At 45.7% G+C, this 14,265-nt stretch overlaps 1 protein-coding gene across 3 annotated transcripts in view; it reads left to right on the plus strand.

Moving 5' to 3' along the window:
- Positions 1–14,265, plus strand: part of Slc4a8 (solute carrier family 4 member 8) — a 74,799-nt gene that overhangs the window by 51,564 nt on the left and 8,970 nt on the right. For 2 of the 3 annotated variants that reach the window (XR_015735709.1, XM_087899307.1), the window contains exons 16-22: positions 904–1,065; positions 3,909–4,022; positions 6,280–6,441; positions 7,226–7,477; positions 9,430–9,498; positions 10,706–10,879; positions 12,063–12,200. Coding sequence is in view for 2 of the 3 variants with exons in the window: in XM_087899307.1 (XP_087755433.1) it covers positions 904–1,065; positions 3,909–4,022; positions 6,280–6,441; positions 7,226–7,477; positions 9,430–9,498; positions 10,706–10,879; positions 12,063–12,200 (1,071 nt within the window). In the remaining variant the exon portion in view is untranslated. The remainder of the gene's footprint in view (positions 1–903; positions 1,066–3,908; positions 4,023–6,279; positions 6,442–7,225; positions 7,478–9,429; positions 9,499–10,705; positions 10,880–12,062; positions 12,201–14,265) is intronic. The other variant, XM_087899308.1, reaches the window with a different exon arrangement.

The raw sequence follows: 14,265 nt of genomic DNA on the forward strand, positions 1-14,265 counted from the left end.
AAGGCCATTAGGGCTGTGCAGAGACCCATCTGGGGGCTTAAGAAGAACCATTTTGATCATATAAACAGTAGCTGTGTGGGGGCATGTTGATTAGCTCTGTTTCATCATATTGATATACTTAGAGATTTCTTTTTCTTTATCATGCTAAAATTGGTATTTTTATTTATTTATTAATCTCTGTAGTGTCCTTGGTGGGAACAGTTAGCTGATACACATTTCTGCCACATGAACTTGAGTCACCTCTTGTGTTTATTTTTGAAAACTGCCTTGGGATTTGTAAGAATTTATAAGATATACTTGGAAGAAAAACTGGTCTATTATTGGGACCATGTTTGCCCCTCCAATGACATGGCTTTCCCTAAGATTTTTAAGATGACTTTTATACTCTGAACTGGTGCATTTCCCATTAGTGTGTGCTCATTTCTTACCAGGTTCTCTCTGTGACATTTAGAAAATTTGCTACTAATGGCAGTGATAGCTTTATTTAATTTCTTTGTTTTATATAAACATGATGGCTGATTTTCATTTTTTAAAAAAACTCACAAAAATTAATGAAAACGTAAGGACAAAGACAGGTCCAGACTCTGTGTAGCTGGAAGAACATTCAAGTTTCAAAGGTTATCCAATTAAAATAATTCCACCTTCTAAGTTCTTCCCAGAGCCTCAGAAGTGTTTGTTCCAGACAGTTCTAACTTTATGCCTAAGTGTGTTGGTTAGGACTACTCAGTGTTCTTGACAGGGACCTGCTAGTGAGAACCCTAGCTGCATGGCGGTCACGTGCCAGGGCTGGTGGCCTGTGCTCGCCCGCGGCCATGGGAGGGCAGTGCATGGTGAGCTGGGAAGGTGGCAGCTGTTTGTCCCATGTGCCGACCGTTTTGTGACCCAGAATTCTTGTCCCTCCAGGAGTGCCAGGAGATGCACGGAGAGTTCATGGGCTCGGCGTGCGCTCGTCATGGACCCTACACTCCTGATGTGCTCTTTTGGTCCTGTATTCTCTTCTTCACCACCTTCATCCTCTCAAGCACCTTAAAGACGTTTAAGACGAGCCGTTATTTCCCAACCAGAGTAGGTAGCTGCTCAGACGTTGCTTTTGTGTTAGGATTCTAACTACAGAACTGACTCTCAGCCCCATGCTGCTGTAGAGATTGGCAGCATGGAGGGTACCAGCTGTCCCGATGAGCTTCACTGAGGCAGGGTTTTCTAGTTCGTGGCAGCCTCCTTCACAGCTCCATGGTATGGAGGAGGATGCCTAAAGCCTTTTTGATTGAAAAGGACCGGGTAGGTTGAAGGTGGTGGTACTGTCCCCTAAAGGTTATGTTTCGGTTCATGTCTGGGATTCTGAGACTCACGGGATATAAAACTAGAGCAGGCATGTTGGAGAGATTGGCTCATGTTTTGTAAAGGACCCAGAAGACCCTTCCTAGGCATGGTTCCTGCCATAGGCTACAAACTCTGTGGCTGCAGGAACCAGCCCGTCCTTTTCTCGGATTCCTTCCCTGACCATCTGAAGCCTCAAAAGCCATTGTTTATGTCATAGGCAGGCCTGAGTTTGAGCAGCTGTGTGAGCCATGGCTTCAGCGAGTCCACCCTTTAGGCACATCCACATACTGGGGGTGGGGGGAGAGCTCGGTTGGTTGTTTACCGTCTATACATCCATGATTAAAGCCCATTCACAGGCTTAGTGAGCTTGCAGAGTTGCTGAGGGAAGCAACACATTAGTAAGTTCCCAGTCTGTTTCCTATCTGGACAAATAGTTGACAAGTGGCTGCTAGATGCTGACCAGTTGCCAAGCCTAGGTGAGTGTCGTGGGGTGGTCAGGGTCTGAGTCCTCAGAGAATGCATGGAACAGTCAGGGATGAACAAAACCATGGAGAGGGTGCTTCAGATCTGAGGCCTGAGAGCAAAGTGCCGTTAGTAGTGACACTGTGTGTGCTAAGATGTCTTTACCTCCTCTTTGTGACACTGTGTGTGCTAAGATGTCTTTACCTCCTCTTTGTGGGGAGCGGAGACCAGGGTGCTGGTCATGTAAGCTCTAAAATGGAGTGGTCCTCTTGGGACAGGCCTTAACGTGAATGGGAATACATGTGCACACACATAAGCACATACACACACATAAACACACATACACATATACACATCACATACACATGCATATGCATGTATACACATGTACATATCACACACACACCACACACATAAATGCACACGTACCACAAACATGCATGCACACTATACATGCATATGTACACACAATACACGTGCATATGTACATACACACCACACACAGACACAAACAGAGGAAATGAGCTCTATTGGAAAAAATGAAGCAGGAAAGAAGTCCTGGGGGCAATGGCGAGTTTTCAGTGGGACCATAAGGGTGTCAGCAGTGCTGAGAGGACTCTGTCCAACAAAGCACTAGCCTGAGGAGTTTGAGTTAAAGCCAATCCTTGACTACACCACAGAAAAGAATTTCAGACAAGTGGCGTGAACAAGATTGGCGAGTTTATTTAAAGTATTTAGACATGACCATGTAGGGAAAGGACAGGGCACACGGAAGACGTCGATGACCTTAATTAAGTGCAGAGTCACACTTAGGTGCCATTAGTGGCATATAATAAGTTACTGTACTCACGGGGTAATTTACAGCAAGGTTTGAGGATTGAAACTTAAAAATTAAGAAAAACTTATTAGGCCTCTGGGAGATAGCTTCAATAGTAAAGTGCTTGCCTTATAAACATGAGACCATGGTGGTAAAAAACATGAACTCAGGTAAAAAAGGCCCGGTGTCATGGCGCACACTGTGATTCTGTTGTAGAGAGGTGTAGACAGGTCCCTGGGGCTTGCTGGTTTCCACTCTAGCCTAACTGGTGAGCTCCAGGCTCCCTGTCTCAGAGGTGGTAATGGTGTTTCTAACGGGTGCCCAAGGGTGACCTCTGGTTCTCCACATACATGTGCACATATAAGCACATGTACCCACACGGCATGAGTTCATAAACAAAATGACAACAAGCTGGTTTGTTTAAAAGTTCTACAAAAGTATTGTCTTTCATATGAGGTTGTGAGATTGTGCCCTGTGGTGCACTGTTTAGATGCAGGGCCAAGCGGGGGGTCAGGGCCAAGCGGGGGGCGCTGACGCAGCTGACGCCCCAGGCTGCAGACATTCAGGCCGTCTTGTCTTCACGTCTTCAGGAGCACCAGCACTCTCTGCAGGCGGACTCCAGAGTGGAAACATCTGTCCCTTCCAGTATCCCCTTAGAGTCCCTGTCTTTTTGTCCTGTCTCGAGAAAAAAAATGTGTTTGAGTTAAGCTGCAGAGGTCACCTGGCAGAAGCCTAGTCAGGTAGGGAGATAGATGAGCAGCCCAGATGCCGAGGGGGGCGCTGGAGGCTCTGTGGACCTCACAAGGTGGAGAGGATTTTGGGTTTTGAGCTTGGTGAAACAAGGAGGCCTCTTGGGGTTTGGGTAGGCAGACAGGATCCAGCCTAGTTCTCCACGGTGTTACTCCAGAGGCCATGTTTTGGGAGCACTGGAGGGCAAAGGTGAGAGATGGCGGGGACTGTGGCTGAGTGTGGGCACAGGTTCTGGGCATGTTCTGAATATTGACTGATAGCCCCTGTGGATGGAGCGGATCCAGGATGTGGGGAGGATGTGAAGGTGCAGCTGCTAAGACAACCTCGGGTGGACCTGTGCACCCCAACTGGGACTCTTTAGAGACTGGTCTTGATTACAGTAGACTTGGTCAGAGGTTTGTTGTTCTATGTTATACATACACATGTTGTGGCATTACTTTGAGTATACTAAAATAGTCTTGATTAACTAGCTTTGTTTTAGTTCAGCTGCCAAGCATTTTCTGAGGAACAATAGCTCTTGAGGTGCTAACTTCTTTGCTCTGATTCTTTCTCATGCCAGGCACGCTCCATGGTGAGCGACTTTGCCGTCTTCCTCACCATCTTCACAATGGTGATCATCGACTTCTTGATTGGAGTCCCATCACCAAAGCTTCAGGTTCCCAGTGTGTTCAAGGTACGTAGGTGTTGGGAACTTGACGTCTGAGTGTAGATTGGTCTGGAGTTGAGCTCAGAGGCTCAGTGAGTAAAATGTAATGCCTGCTAAGCTTTAGTTGAATGGAAAATGTCATTTTCATAAAGATGTGCTGGTGTGGAGAGGTGGCCCCAGGAGCACTTGGGTGATGCTTCACAGAGCTCCAGCTTTAAGGAACTGGGAAGGAGTAAAAACGACCTAAGACCTAAGAAGATCTTGTTTGGAGTCCAGGGCTCCTGCTGAGCCATCAGAGCATCTCTTCAACCGTATTTTACATTTGTTTATTTATAATCCATGGTCGTTTAAAAACTCACATGCAAATTGAAATGTTTTGAGTCTATTTCAGTGCAAGGGTTATAAGCAGATGAGGCTGGAGAGCCGAGCTTAGTTAACTCCACAGACCCTCATTGGGTGGAGATGGCAGAGAGCCTGGATATGCTCAGCTTCTTCAGAAAATTCAGGAGTAGGAAAGGCTGAGGATGGCAGAAAGACAGAGGTAGTAGAGGCGGTCCTTGATACTCCATGGTGCACTCCTTAATCCCAGAACTCAGGAGGCAGAGGCAGGCAGGTCTCTGAGTTTGAGGCCAGCCTGGTCTACAGAGTGAGTTCCAGGACAAGCAGGGATGCTCCATAGTGAGTTACTTTGCCGTCTTCCTCACTGTAAGGAGTCTCTCTCTCTCTCTCTCTCTCTCTCTCTCTCTCTCTCTCTCTCTCTCTCTCATTTTGTCTGTTTAATTTTGTTAAACGTGTTAAAATGCTGAAAGGGTTAAGAAACACCTCCCAGGACCTGGTTTTCTTATCCCAGTATGAATGGTCACTATCAGCCTTTTCTCTAATACCTAGCTGGCTACAGGACAAATAGATTTTGTATAAAAACAGGCAAATTTGGAGCATTAAGCAGTCCCTGGGGAAGTTCCATGGTGCACAAGCTTAAGACCTGAGTTGATTTCTGGGACCTCTGGGAGGAAGGAGAAGACAGAAGGAGGCAGGAGAAGATTGGAGGAGATGTGGCTGGTGCAGCCAGCTTAGGAAGCAGACAAGAAGCAGTCCCTTGCCTTCTCTCCTTCCGTAGCCAGCCCCAGCTCCCAAGACCAGGCTGAAGGTTGGCATAGTCACTTCTCATCCACTGGGGACTAGTTCTATGCTCCGTTCTAGAAAGGAAATGCTGTATTTGCAGACAGCCTGTGTGCAAGCGCCTCAGTTCTTACACCATCTCTAGACCGCTCTTAGCTACAGCAGTTCCATGCTGTTCTACTGCAGTGTTAGAGAACAGTGTAACCCACAGGCGCCTCCCCAGCATCTCTAATCTGTAGCTGATTGAACCAACAGATATAGCAGGCCCAGCTGTGTGACCACCTATAATATCAATAATGCATTAGTAAGCTTCTGTGTTGACCTGAGAACTTAACTACACCTATGACTACATAGTCTTACTATGGAAGCAGAGGTTGTAAAGTTTTAGAATTATTTAACTGATTCAAAATCCAGGACTTCCCAGCATTACTGAAGAGTGCTTTAATCCAAGTGTTGTATCTAATGTAGCAGCCAAAAGCTCCAGATACAGCGATCTCGCCTGTATTTGCTGACTTTGGGGTCATTCTGGGTAATAGACTTTTACCCTCCAACACCATTTGTCTGTTCTCGGTGTGCACCAGGGTGGGGCTCGGAGTGTGAACAAATCTTACAAAGCCACTGAAGAGGGTCCTAGGCCAGACATCCCCAAACTCTGGGACTCTCAAGTCTCCAGGTCCTTTTCACCACTGCCGAGGGCTGATGGACAAGAGTCTGAGTGACCTGGGTCCACATGACTGTCGTTTGTACTTCAAACAGTCCGCGGCTCCGGCGAGGAGTGCCGAGAATCATCCACATTATGGACATTTGTCTCAGAAGTCATTTTTTAAACAACAGATTTGGTTACTAATAAATTTACTTGGACTGACATTGAGATAAAGTTGCTTTCTCTGCACTTGGGGACTTGGGGAATAAATAGAAGGCCGTGTAGGATTAATGAACATTCCACAGGAAGCTGTTAGGTGGTGATTGATTGCTGAGGGGGTTTGAAGAAAAAGGCCAGAGATTTCCTCAGGGGTTGCTGTATTTCATGTTTTATTTTGTTTTTCTAAGGATTTTCATTCAAATGAGAACAAAAAGAAGAGTAGACTAATGATTAAGCTTGGTTTGTTTTACTCAAATCTCCAGAGTTAAGATGCAAAAATCCAGCTTGTTTTTAATCTCTTAGCCAACACGGGATGACCGAGGATGGTTTGTTAATCCCATCGGCCCTAACCCCTGGTGGACCGTGATAGCTGCAGTTGTCCCGGCTCTCCTGTGCACTATCCTGATATTCATGGACCAGCAGATCACCGCTGTCATCATTAACAGGAAGGAGCATAAGCTCAAGGTAACCAGAGCTTCCAGCCTGGACGGCTGAAATGGCAGCTTCTTAACATTTATATTTTAGGATAGGCCTGGCTCTACCAGGAACTGAAATGAATAAAGTCTCAGAAGGGCTTTTCATTGCTTGCCCATTAATAACGAAGATGGGTTGGCAGTGAGAACAGTGAAGCCTGAGATGTGGTGTGGGGGAGCGTGGACTCCATTACTCCCTGCAGACTGTGTAGAGATGGGTGGCCAGAGGTCCTGCTGGTCCTAAATAGCTACACGTTCTGGATCAACAACTAAACAGCCTTTCCAGGAGCAGGATTTGTCCCACTGAGATCCAGTGTGAGGCTTTAAGATGAATCGTGAGTTTAGGCTTACAGACTGGGTTTAGCTCTGACTCTTGTATTAGTGAGATGCCACACGTCTTCTATATCTATCACAAAATCTAGACTTAGCAAGGATGGGGACGGTGTCCAGGAGCTCGATAAAAGCGTTGCTCTCTAGTATCTAGAGTGGTCACTATGTGGCTTACTTTCTGCCGCTCTTCTAGAGGAGCCTGGGTTTTGAATGTGTGAGACTCAGGCAAAGGAAGCTGGAGGCCACTGTGTAAAGACCAGATATTTGCATATATATAGGACAAACCAAGCTTCCCTTTTTCTTCTCTGTTTCCTCCTAACTGGAAGGGCTGTAAGAATTCTCCAAACTCTTCCCTACACTCCTGCTAGCTTTCAACCTGAAGCCATTAGCTCACCATTACAGGACCTGCTTCAGCCGGCTCACTGAAGGTGCCTGTTTCCCCACAGAAAGGTTGTGGCTACCATCTGGACCTGCTGATGGTGGCCATCATGCTGGGCGTTTGTTCCATCATGGGACTGCCTTGGTTTGTGGCTGCGACTGTCCTGTCCATCACACATGTGAACAGCCTCAAGCTGGAGTCTGCGTGCTCTGCCCCTGGGGAACAGCCCAAGTTCCTGGGCATCCGAGAGCAGAGAGTTACGGGCCTTATGATCTTCGTGCTGATGGGCTGCTCGGTCTTCATGACAGCTGTCCTAAAGGTAATCAGTCAGCCAGGAACCCTGCTGGGGATGCACTGGCTCCAGTATATACATATGCAGATCCCTGCCCCAGAAGAGTTCCTCCTTGTGAGTAAGACAATTAAATGTGCTTAAGAAAACAAACATGGTCATTATAAAATGTTATAAGTCATCTGATGGACCACTGTCTTGCCATTTTCTTTCTGTTTTGAATAGGTCCCTTCATGTTGGAGGACCAACTCAGGGCCTCTGCGTGCAAAGCAAACACTGTGTTGCTGAGCCATGTCCCAGCCCTTCTTACTCCTGGGTTTTTGTTTTTGAGACAGGTCTTATATAGCCCTAGCTGGCTAAAACTCACTATGTAGACTAGGCAGGCCTTGAACTTGTGGCAGTTGTCCTGCCTCTGCCTCTTGATTGACAGGATTGTAGATATTGTTCTAATATGTTTTTTTACTGCTGTGATAAAGACCAAAAACCTCTTGGAGAGGAAAGGGTTTATTTCACCTGTACTTCTAGGTAACAGTCCATCATGAAGGAAAGGCAGGGTGGAACTGAAGTGGAAACCGTGTGGCATATTGGCTCATAAACTGGTCCATGCCCAGCTGACTTCCTTGTGCAGTCCAGGCCCATTTGCCTAGGGATGCTGCTGCCCACAGTGGACTCCACAGTAATCATTAACCAAGACATGCCCACAGGCTGTTCTTTACTGAAATCTCCTTTTTCCAGGTGACTCTTAAGCTATATCAAGTTGGTTATAGACTCACCAGCATAGACAACCGTCCAGCAGTGCTGCATACTCGTCATCAGACCAGGATGTCACTCTAGAGCAGGGCAACACGAGAATCCAGTGTGGACTCAGTAATCCTGAGAGGAGTCATGTTATTCTTTAGCCCCAGGATAAAAGCCAACCGAGAGACTAGGCATACAGGATGCTGGGTGGCGGCTCCAGGCTCAGCACTGCAGCAGCCAGACAGGGTGGGGACGTGGTAGAGATAGGGAAATCTTAAATTTAAGGCCTTCCTTCTGTGAATAGCAAATTCAAGGTCAACTTTGTGGAAGCTGAAAGACATGATGTGACAGGAAAGCCACGTTCCCATGTGTGTCCACCATGTAAAAACTCAGCATGACAACAGTTCTCAGCTAGTTTCCTCTCCGCTGCCCTCAAATCTCTAGGTCAATAAAAATGAATTTTTTATAGTTAGTGACAAAATATACATTAAGTTCCCAAAGAGGTACCTAATGATGAATATGGAAGATTTAAATCACACCAGTGAAGTGTGTGTTTGCGTTTGACCACAAGTGTGTATGTACATGTGTACACGTGTGTGTACATGACCACAAGTGTGTGTGTATGTATATATGTGTGTGTGCACGTGACCATGAGTGTGTGTACATGAGCAAAAATGTGTACGTGTGTGTGTGCACATGTGTTTGTGTGTGCTTGCACATGATGAGTGTTTGTGAATGTGTGTGCACATTACCACAAATGTATGTGCATGTGTGTGTGTGCATGATCTTGAGTGTGTGCACATGACCGTAACTGTGTGGGTATCCCATCTGTGTCCTCATATTGAGGAAGGAGGATGGATAGCAGAGGGAGAAGCTGGAGGAGACACAAGGTCCATGTTACATATGGGTAACAATTTCATTTCAAAAAAAAAAAAATTTTGATCATCATTGACTTATCCTTTTGTTTCCACTTTGATGGAGAAGAGATTTATGAAATTGTCTGTGACTTGGTTTCATGTTCAGAATTAAAAATGTATATAAATGGTACATGGTAGCACATGGCCTTTAACCCAGCACTCAGGAGGCAAATATGGACAGGTGTCTGTGAGTTCAAGGCAAGCCTGATCTACATATTGAATTCCATGCCAGCTAAGGCCATACAGTAAGACCCTGTCTCCATAAAATTTGATGGCTTTAAGTCCTGCTGGTGTCCCACCTTTCCTGTGTTGCTCCCTTGTCTGCAGTTTATCCCGATGCCAGTACTCTATGGAGTTTTCCTCTACATGGGAGTCTCTTCTCTTCACGGAATCCAGGTACTGTGTGGTTCGGCTGGGCCATGTCTCTTGCTATATTCACTTGTCCCGACCAGAGAGGCACAGCCAGTTCCTGAGACTTCACTTCTTATCTTGCCATTTGGCTAGGAAATGTCTTCAGATATGGGGTACGAAATACGGTCTTGCTGGTGTGAGAGGACTGTCTGCCAGGACGACATGGCTTGATGTCACAGTCGTGTTGTGATTATTTGGCACTAAACTAGGGACACTTTGTCAAATTCCTGTAAACCTGGACTTGAAACATTAGTCAAGAACAAAAGAATCACCAAGATGGCTCAGCAGGAAAGGACTTGCTACCAAGCCCTTAAGATGCTTGCTACTAAGCCTGTAAGGCACTTGCTACCAAGGCTAACGAATCTGAGTTCCATCCTTGGAACCTGTGGTGGAAGAAGAGAACCAACTTCTATAAGAGTCCTTTGACTTCCACATGCATGATGGTAGAGTATGTGTTTGTGTCTGTGGGGTGATATGTGTGGGTGCACATGCTACAGCAGGCATGTTGTAGTCAAAGGACAACTTTGTGGATCTGTTTCTCTCCTTCCACCTTTGTATGGGTCCCAGGATTTGAACTCGGGTCGTCAAGCTTGCACACCAGCCCTTCTCCTGGACCATCTCTCTAGCCCCAGAACATCATAATTCCTTGATCCAGAATTTTAAGAGGTTTTTTTTGATCTTGTAAATAAGTGGCTTCAAACCTTTCAAAGAACAAGCAAGAGAGTTGGGTTTGGGAATTTAGGGATTTGTGGGGAGAGAATTTCTTCATTGAAACCGTGTCCTATTCTGTAGCTCAGTTGTACTGGGAACCCACAGTAGCCTAGACTGGCTTCAAACTCTTGGCCATCCTTTTGACCCAGCCTGTCTGTGTAAGCACGCCTGGGTGGAGTTGGGTTTGATAGTATGTTCAAAGGTGCAGTTGGCTCATGGTCATCCACCCTGGGAGCACTCTTTACAGCTGCAGTGTGTGTGTATTGGGCTGGGGGGCTGCATCTGGAATTAGAAAAAATGGTTTTTCATCTTGACTGCCACTTCCAGGCCTTGGCCAAATCTGTTGTCTCAGAGATCCAGTTTCCATTCTCTCTGGGAGAAACGGCCCCAGCTGCTGTGCGGAGCAGGTGGCGTGGGGCTACAGTGGGTTTGAGGTTCCTACCCAGGGACCCCCAGAGCCAGTGTATCTTCTTCCTTCCAGTTCTTTGATCGTCTGAAGCTTTTTGGGATGCCTGCAAAACATCAGCCAGATTTCATCTACCTGCGGCACGTGCCACTGCGCAAAGTCCACCTCTTCACCCTCATCCAGCTCACCTGCCTCGTCCTGCTCTGGGTTATCAAGGCATCGCCGGCTGCCATTGTTTTCCCGATGATGGTAAGGGTTCTCTCCCGCCGCCGCCCCCCCCCCACACATGGTTTCTCTGTGTAGCCCTGGATGTCCTAGAACTCACTCTGTAGATCAGGCTGGCCTAGAACTCAGAAATCTGCCTGTCTCTGCCTCCTGAGTGCTGGGATTAAGGTATGTGGCCTGGCTACTGAGTGAAGGTTGTTTTAATAAAAAATATCAATGTTATTTTTTTGAAGCAGTGGTAAAAAAATGTATACCATAAAGTTTCTGTGTTCACCATATTATTTATTTATTTGTTTGTTTGTTTGGATTTTTAAGACAAGATTCCTCTATGTAGCCCTGGCTGTCCTGGAACTCAGAGATCTGCCTGCCTCTCCCTCCAGAGTGCTGGGATTAGAGGCATGCTCCATCATTATCCAGCGTGTAATCACCACTTTTAAGAGTATGGATCAGTGGGATTAAGAACATTGTTGAGGTTCCAACATCACTATCCATCCATGTCTAGACTTTTACATTGCAAAACAGAAACTTGAGGCTGTCTCCCCTCATTCTCCTTTTCTGCAAATGTGTAGGCGCCCACAGTGCTGCTGTCTGTCTGTGACTTCTGCTACCTTAGCTGCTCATGTGGCGTTGCTTTATTTCCCTGTTGTTCGTGTTGTCTCATGGGTCAGAATTTGCTTAAGTTTGAATAATGGATGCTCAGTTCATTTTGCTGTAGATTAAATGTCAGTTCCTGATAAACTGATTCCTTCTCTGATCTCCATGGCACCAGACATTCACACAGTACACATGCATACATAGTTACATAGTACACACGCATACATAGATATAGTACATGTGTATATATAGATGCACAGTATACACGCATACATAAATACATAGTGCACATGCATTCATAGATACATAGTACACATGCATACATAGATACATAGTACACATGAATATAGGTGCATAGTATACATATATACATAGTACACATTCATACATAAACACATAGTACACTAGCAACATATATCTTAAAAATATATAAAAATTTAAAAGTAAATAATGTCAAAAGCCTCGTACTGGGTGCCAGTGGCCCACAGTGAGTGGCTACTGCTGCAACCATCAAGAGTGCAATTCTGCTTGAGATGTCCTCGCTTGCTGTGGAAGTCGTTTAGCTTGACTTCTTCAGGAGAGGCTCCCCTTTACCACCTTCCCTTCTCGTCAGGTCCTGGCCTTGGTCTTCGTCAGGAAAGTCATGGATCTCTGCTTCTCCAAGCGTGAGCTGAGCTGGCTGGATGACCTCATGCCTGAAAGCAAAAAGAAGAAGCTGGATGACGCTAAGAAGAAGGCTAAGGAGGAGGAGGTAGAGCCTTGCTGAGCTCCAGCCTCGACTCCCAAACTGGAAAGAGGGAGGGAGGACTGTGTGTGAGATCCTGAAAGTAACACTGAGGGGCAGAATGTTACCTCAGCTGCAGAAGGGTTAAGGGGTCCTGGCCCTGTGTTCCCTTGATGTTTTGGAATTGGTAACTAGTCATTTCCTCCTTTGATTTTACCCCAGGATCAAATATCATATGAACATACACTCTGAGATTCTCAGATCCAGTGGCTCCTTTTCTTCCAGAAGATCTGATTTGGCACGTGCATAAACCCATTATTTCTGAGAGTATCGGTTATGCATCTAATTACAGATGGTGCAAACGCAGCTTGTGAGGGACTTTCTGTCTTCATCACCCTCAGCAGTTGGCACCTTGCCATCTTACACAATGGACCATGAGCCATGGCCTGAACATGCACAGAAAGGATGTGTAGCAAGACTAAGAAAAGAAAGGCCTGGGCATGTCTCAGCACAGTTGCTGCCCAAAATCGTGTCCTTCCGACTGTCTGACTGTCCTTCCAACTGTCTGTCTGTCTGTCTGTCTGCCTGTCTACCTACCTACCTATCCATTCATCCATCTATCTATCTATCTATCTATCTATCTATCTATCTATCTATCTATCTATCTATCTACACGCATATACATACATACATACATATTTTCCTGCTGCCCGCTCTGGCCTAGTCAGAACCTGTCACTCAGCAGACACTGCTATCTTTTTCAACTATATTTTAAAATAAAATTTTCTAATGTCTAATGTCTTAAATTTTTTAAATCTTATATTATTAAATGAACTAAAATTTTAAATATGAAAGCAGTGAAAAGACCCTTCCCTCCCCCTGCTGTGCTGCAGGCTCTGTCTGGGAACGTTCTTTTCCGCCTGTCAAGTGACAGCAGTGCGTACGTGGGCAGAGCTGACCCTTCAACTCTGTGGTTGGGACAGGCCACACATACACTGAGTGCCAGTCTGAGCTGGAGACATCTCTTTAGAGAACAACCAAAAGTGGAGTCTTAAATATACTTATGCCAGGAATGGAGCTACGGCTCATGGCTGATAGCACTGACTGCTCTTCCAGAGGATCCAGGTTTGGTTCCCAGCACCCATGTGCAGCTCACTCATCTGTAACTCCCGTTCCAAGGGACACAATACTCCATTCTGGCCTCTTCGGGCACCAGGCAACCACATGTAGACAAAACACCCCCCCATCATGGCATACACACATGGTGTTTGCACACAAGTGCACACATGAGCACGCACACAAATACATATTAAGCTAGGTGCTGCAGCATATACTTACATTCCCAACACTTGGGAGGCTGAGGCAGGGGACAACTTGAACCTGGTAGTTCAGCCTGATTAACATGAGACCCTGCATCAGAAAGAAAAATGTTTGTGCATTTGATCCAGGAACACTAATTTTTCTTCCTTCCTTCCTTCCTTCCTTCCTTCCTTCCTTCCTTCCTTCCTTTCTTCTTGTGTTTTTTTGAGACAGGATTTCTCTATATATCTCTGGTTGTCCTGGAGCTCACTCTGTAGACCAGGCTGGCCTCAAACTTACAGAGGTCCTCCTGCCTCTGAATCCTAAATTCTGGGATTAAAGGCGTGTGCCACCACCGCCAGGCTTAAGTTTTATTATTGTTATGCTCTAAACATGTTTGTAGAAAATTTTTAATCTCTATAATTATTCCTTTAAGTGAGTGGCATTTTTTAAGAAGTCATTTTTTTTTATTTTGCTAGTAAGATAGGATCTCACTATGTAGCCCAGGCTATCCTCAAACTCCAAATCTTTTTGTGTTGTCATAATTTTTTAAGAAAATACTTTAATATGAAACATTTTAAGTATATGTAAAAATAAGAAAACCCCCTAAATTTTCCTTATTACTGGTGTGTGTGTGTGTGTGCGCACGTGCGTGTGTGTGTGTGTGTGTGTGTGTGTGTGTTTCTGCATGTGGAGGCCAGAGGCTAACGTCGGGTATCTCACTTGATTGCTTCCCTCCCTATTTGTAGAACTGCTGTCTCTGGCTGAACCTGGAGCTCATGCTTGTGCTGGT

Source organism: Myodes glareolus, chromosome 19 (genome assembly GCF_982192425.1).
Source record: "Myodes glareolus chromosome 19, mMyoGla1.1, whole genome shotgun sequence".
In the NCBI taxonomy this organism is placed as follows: Eukaryota; Metazoa; Chordata; class Mammalia; order Rodentia; family Cricetidae; genus Myodes; species Myodes glareolus.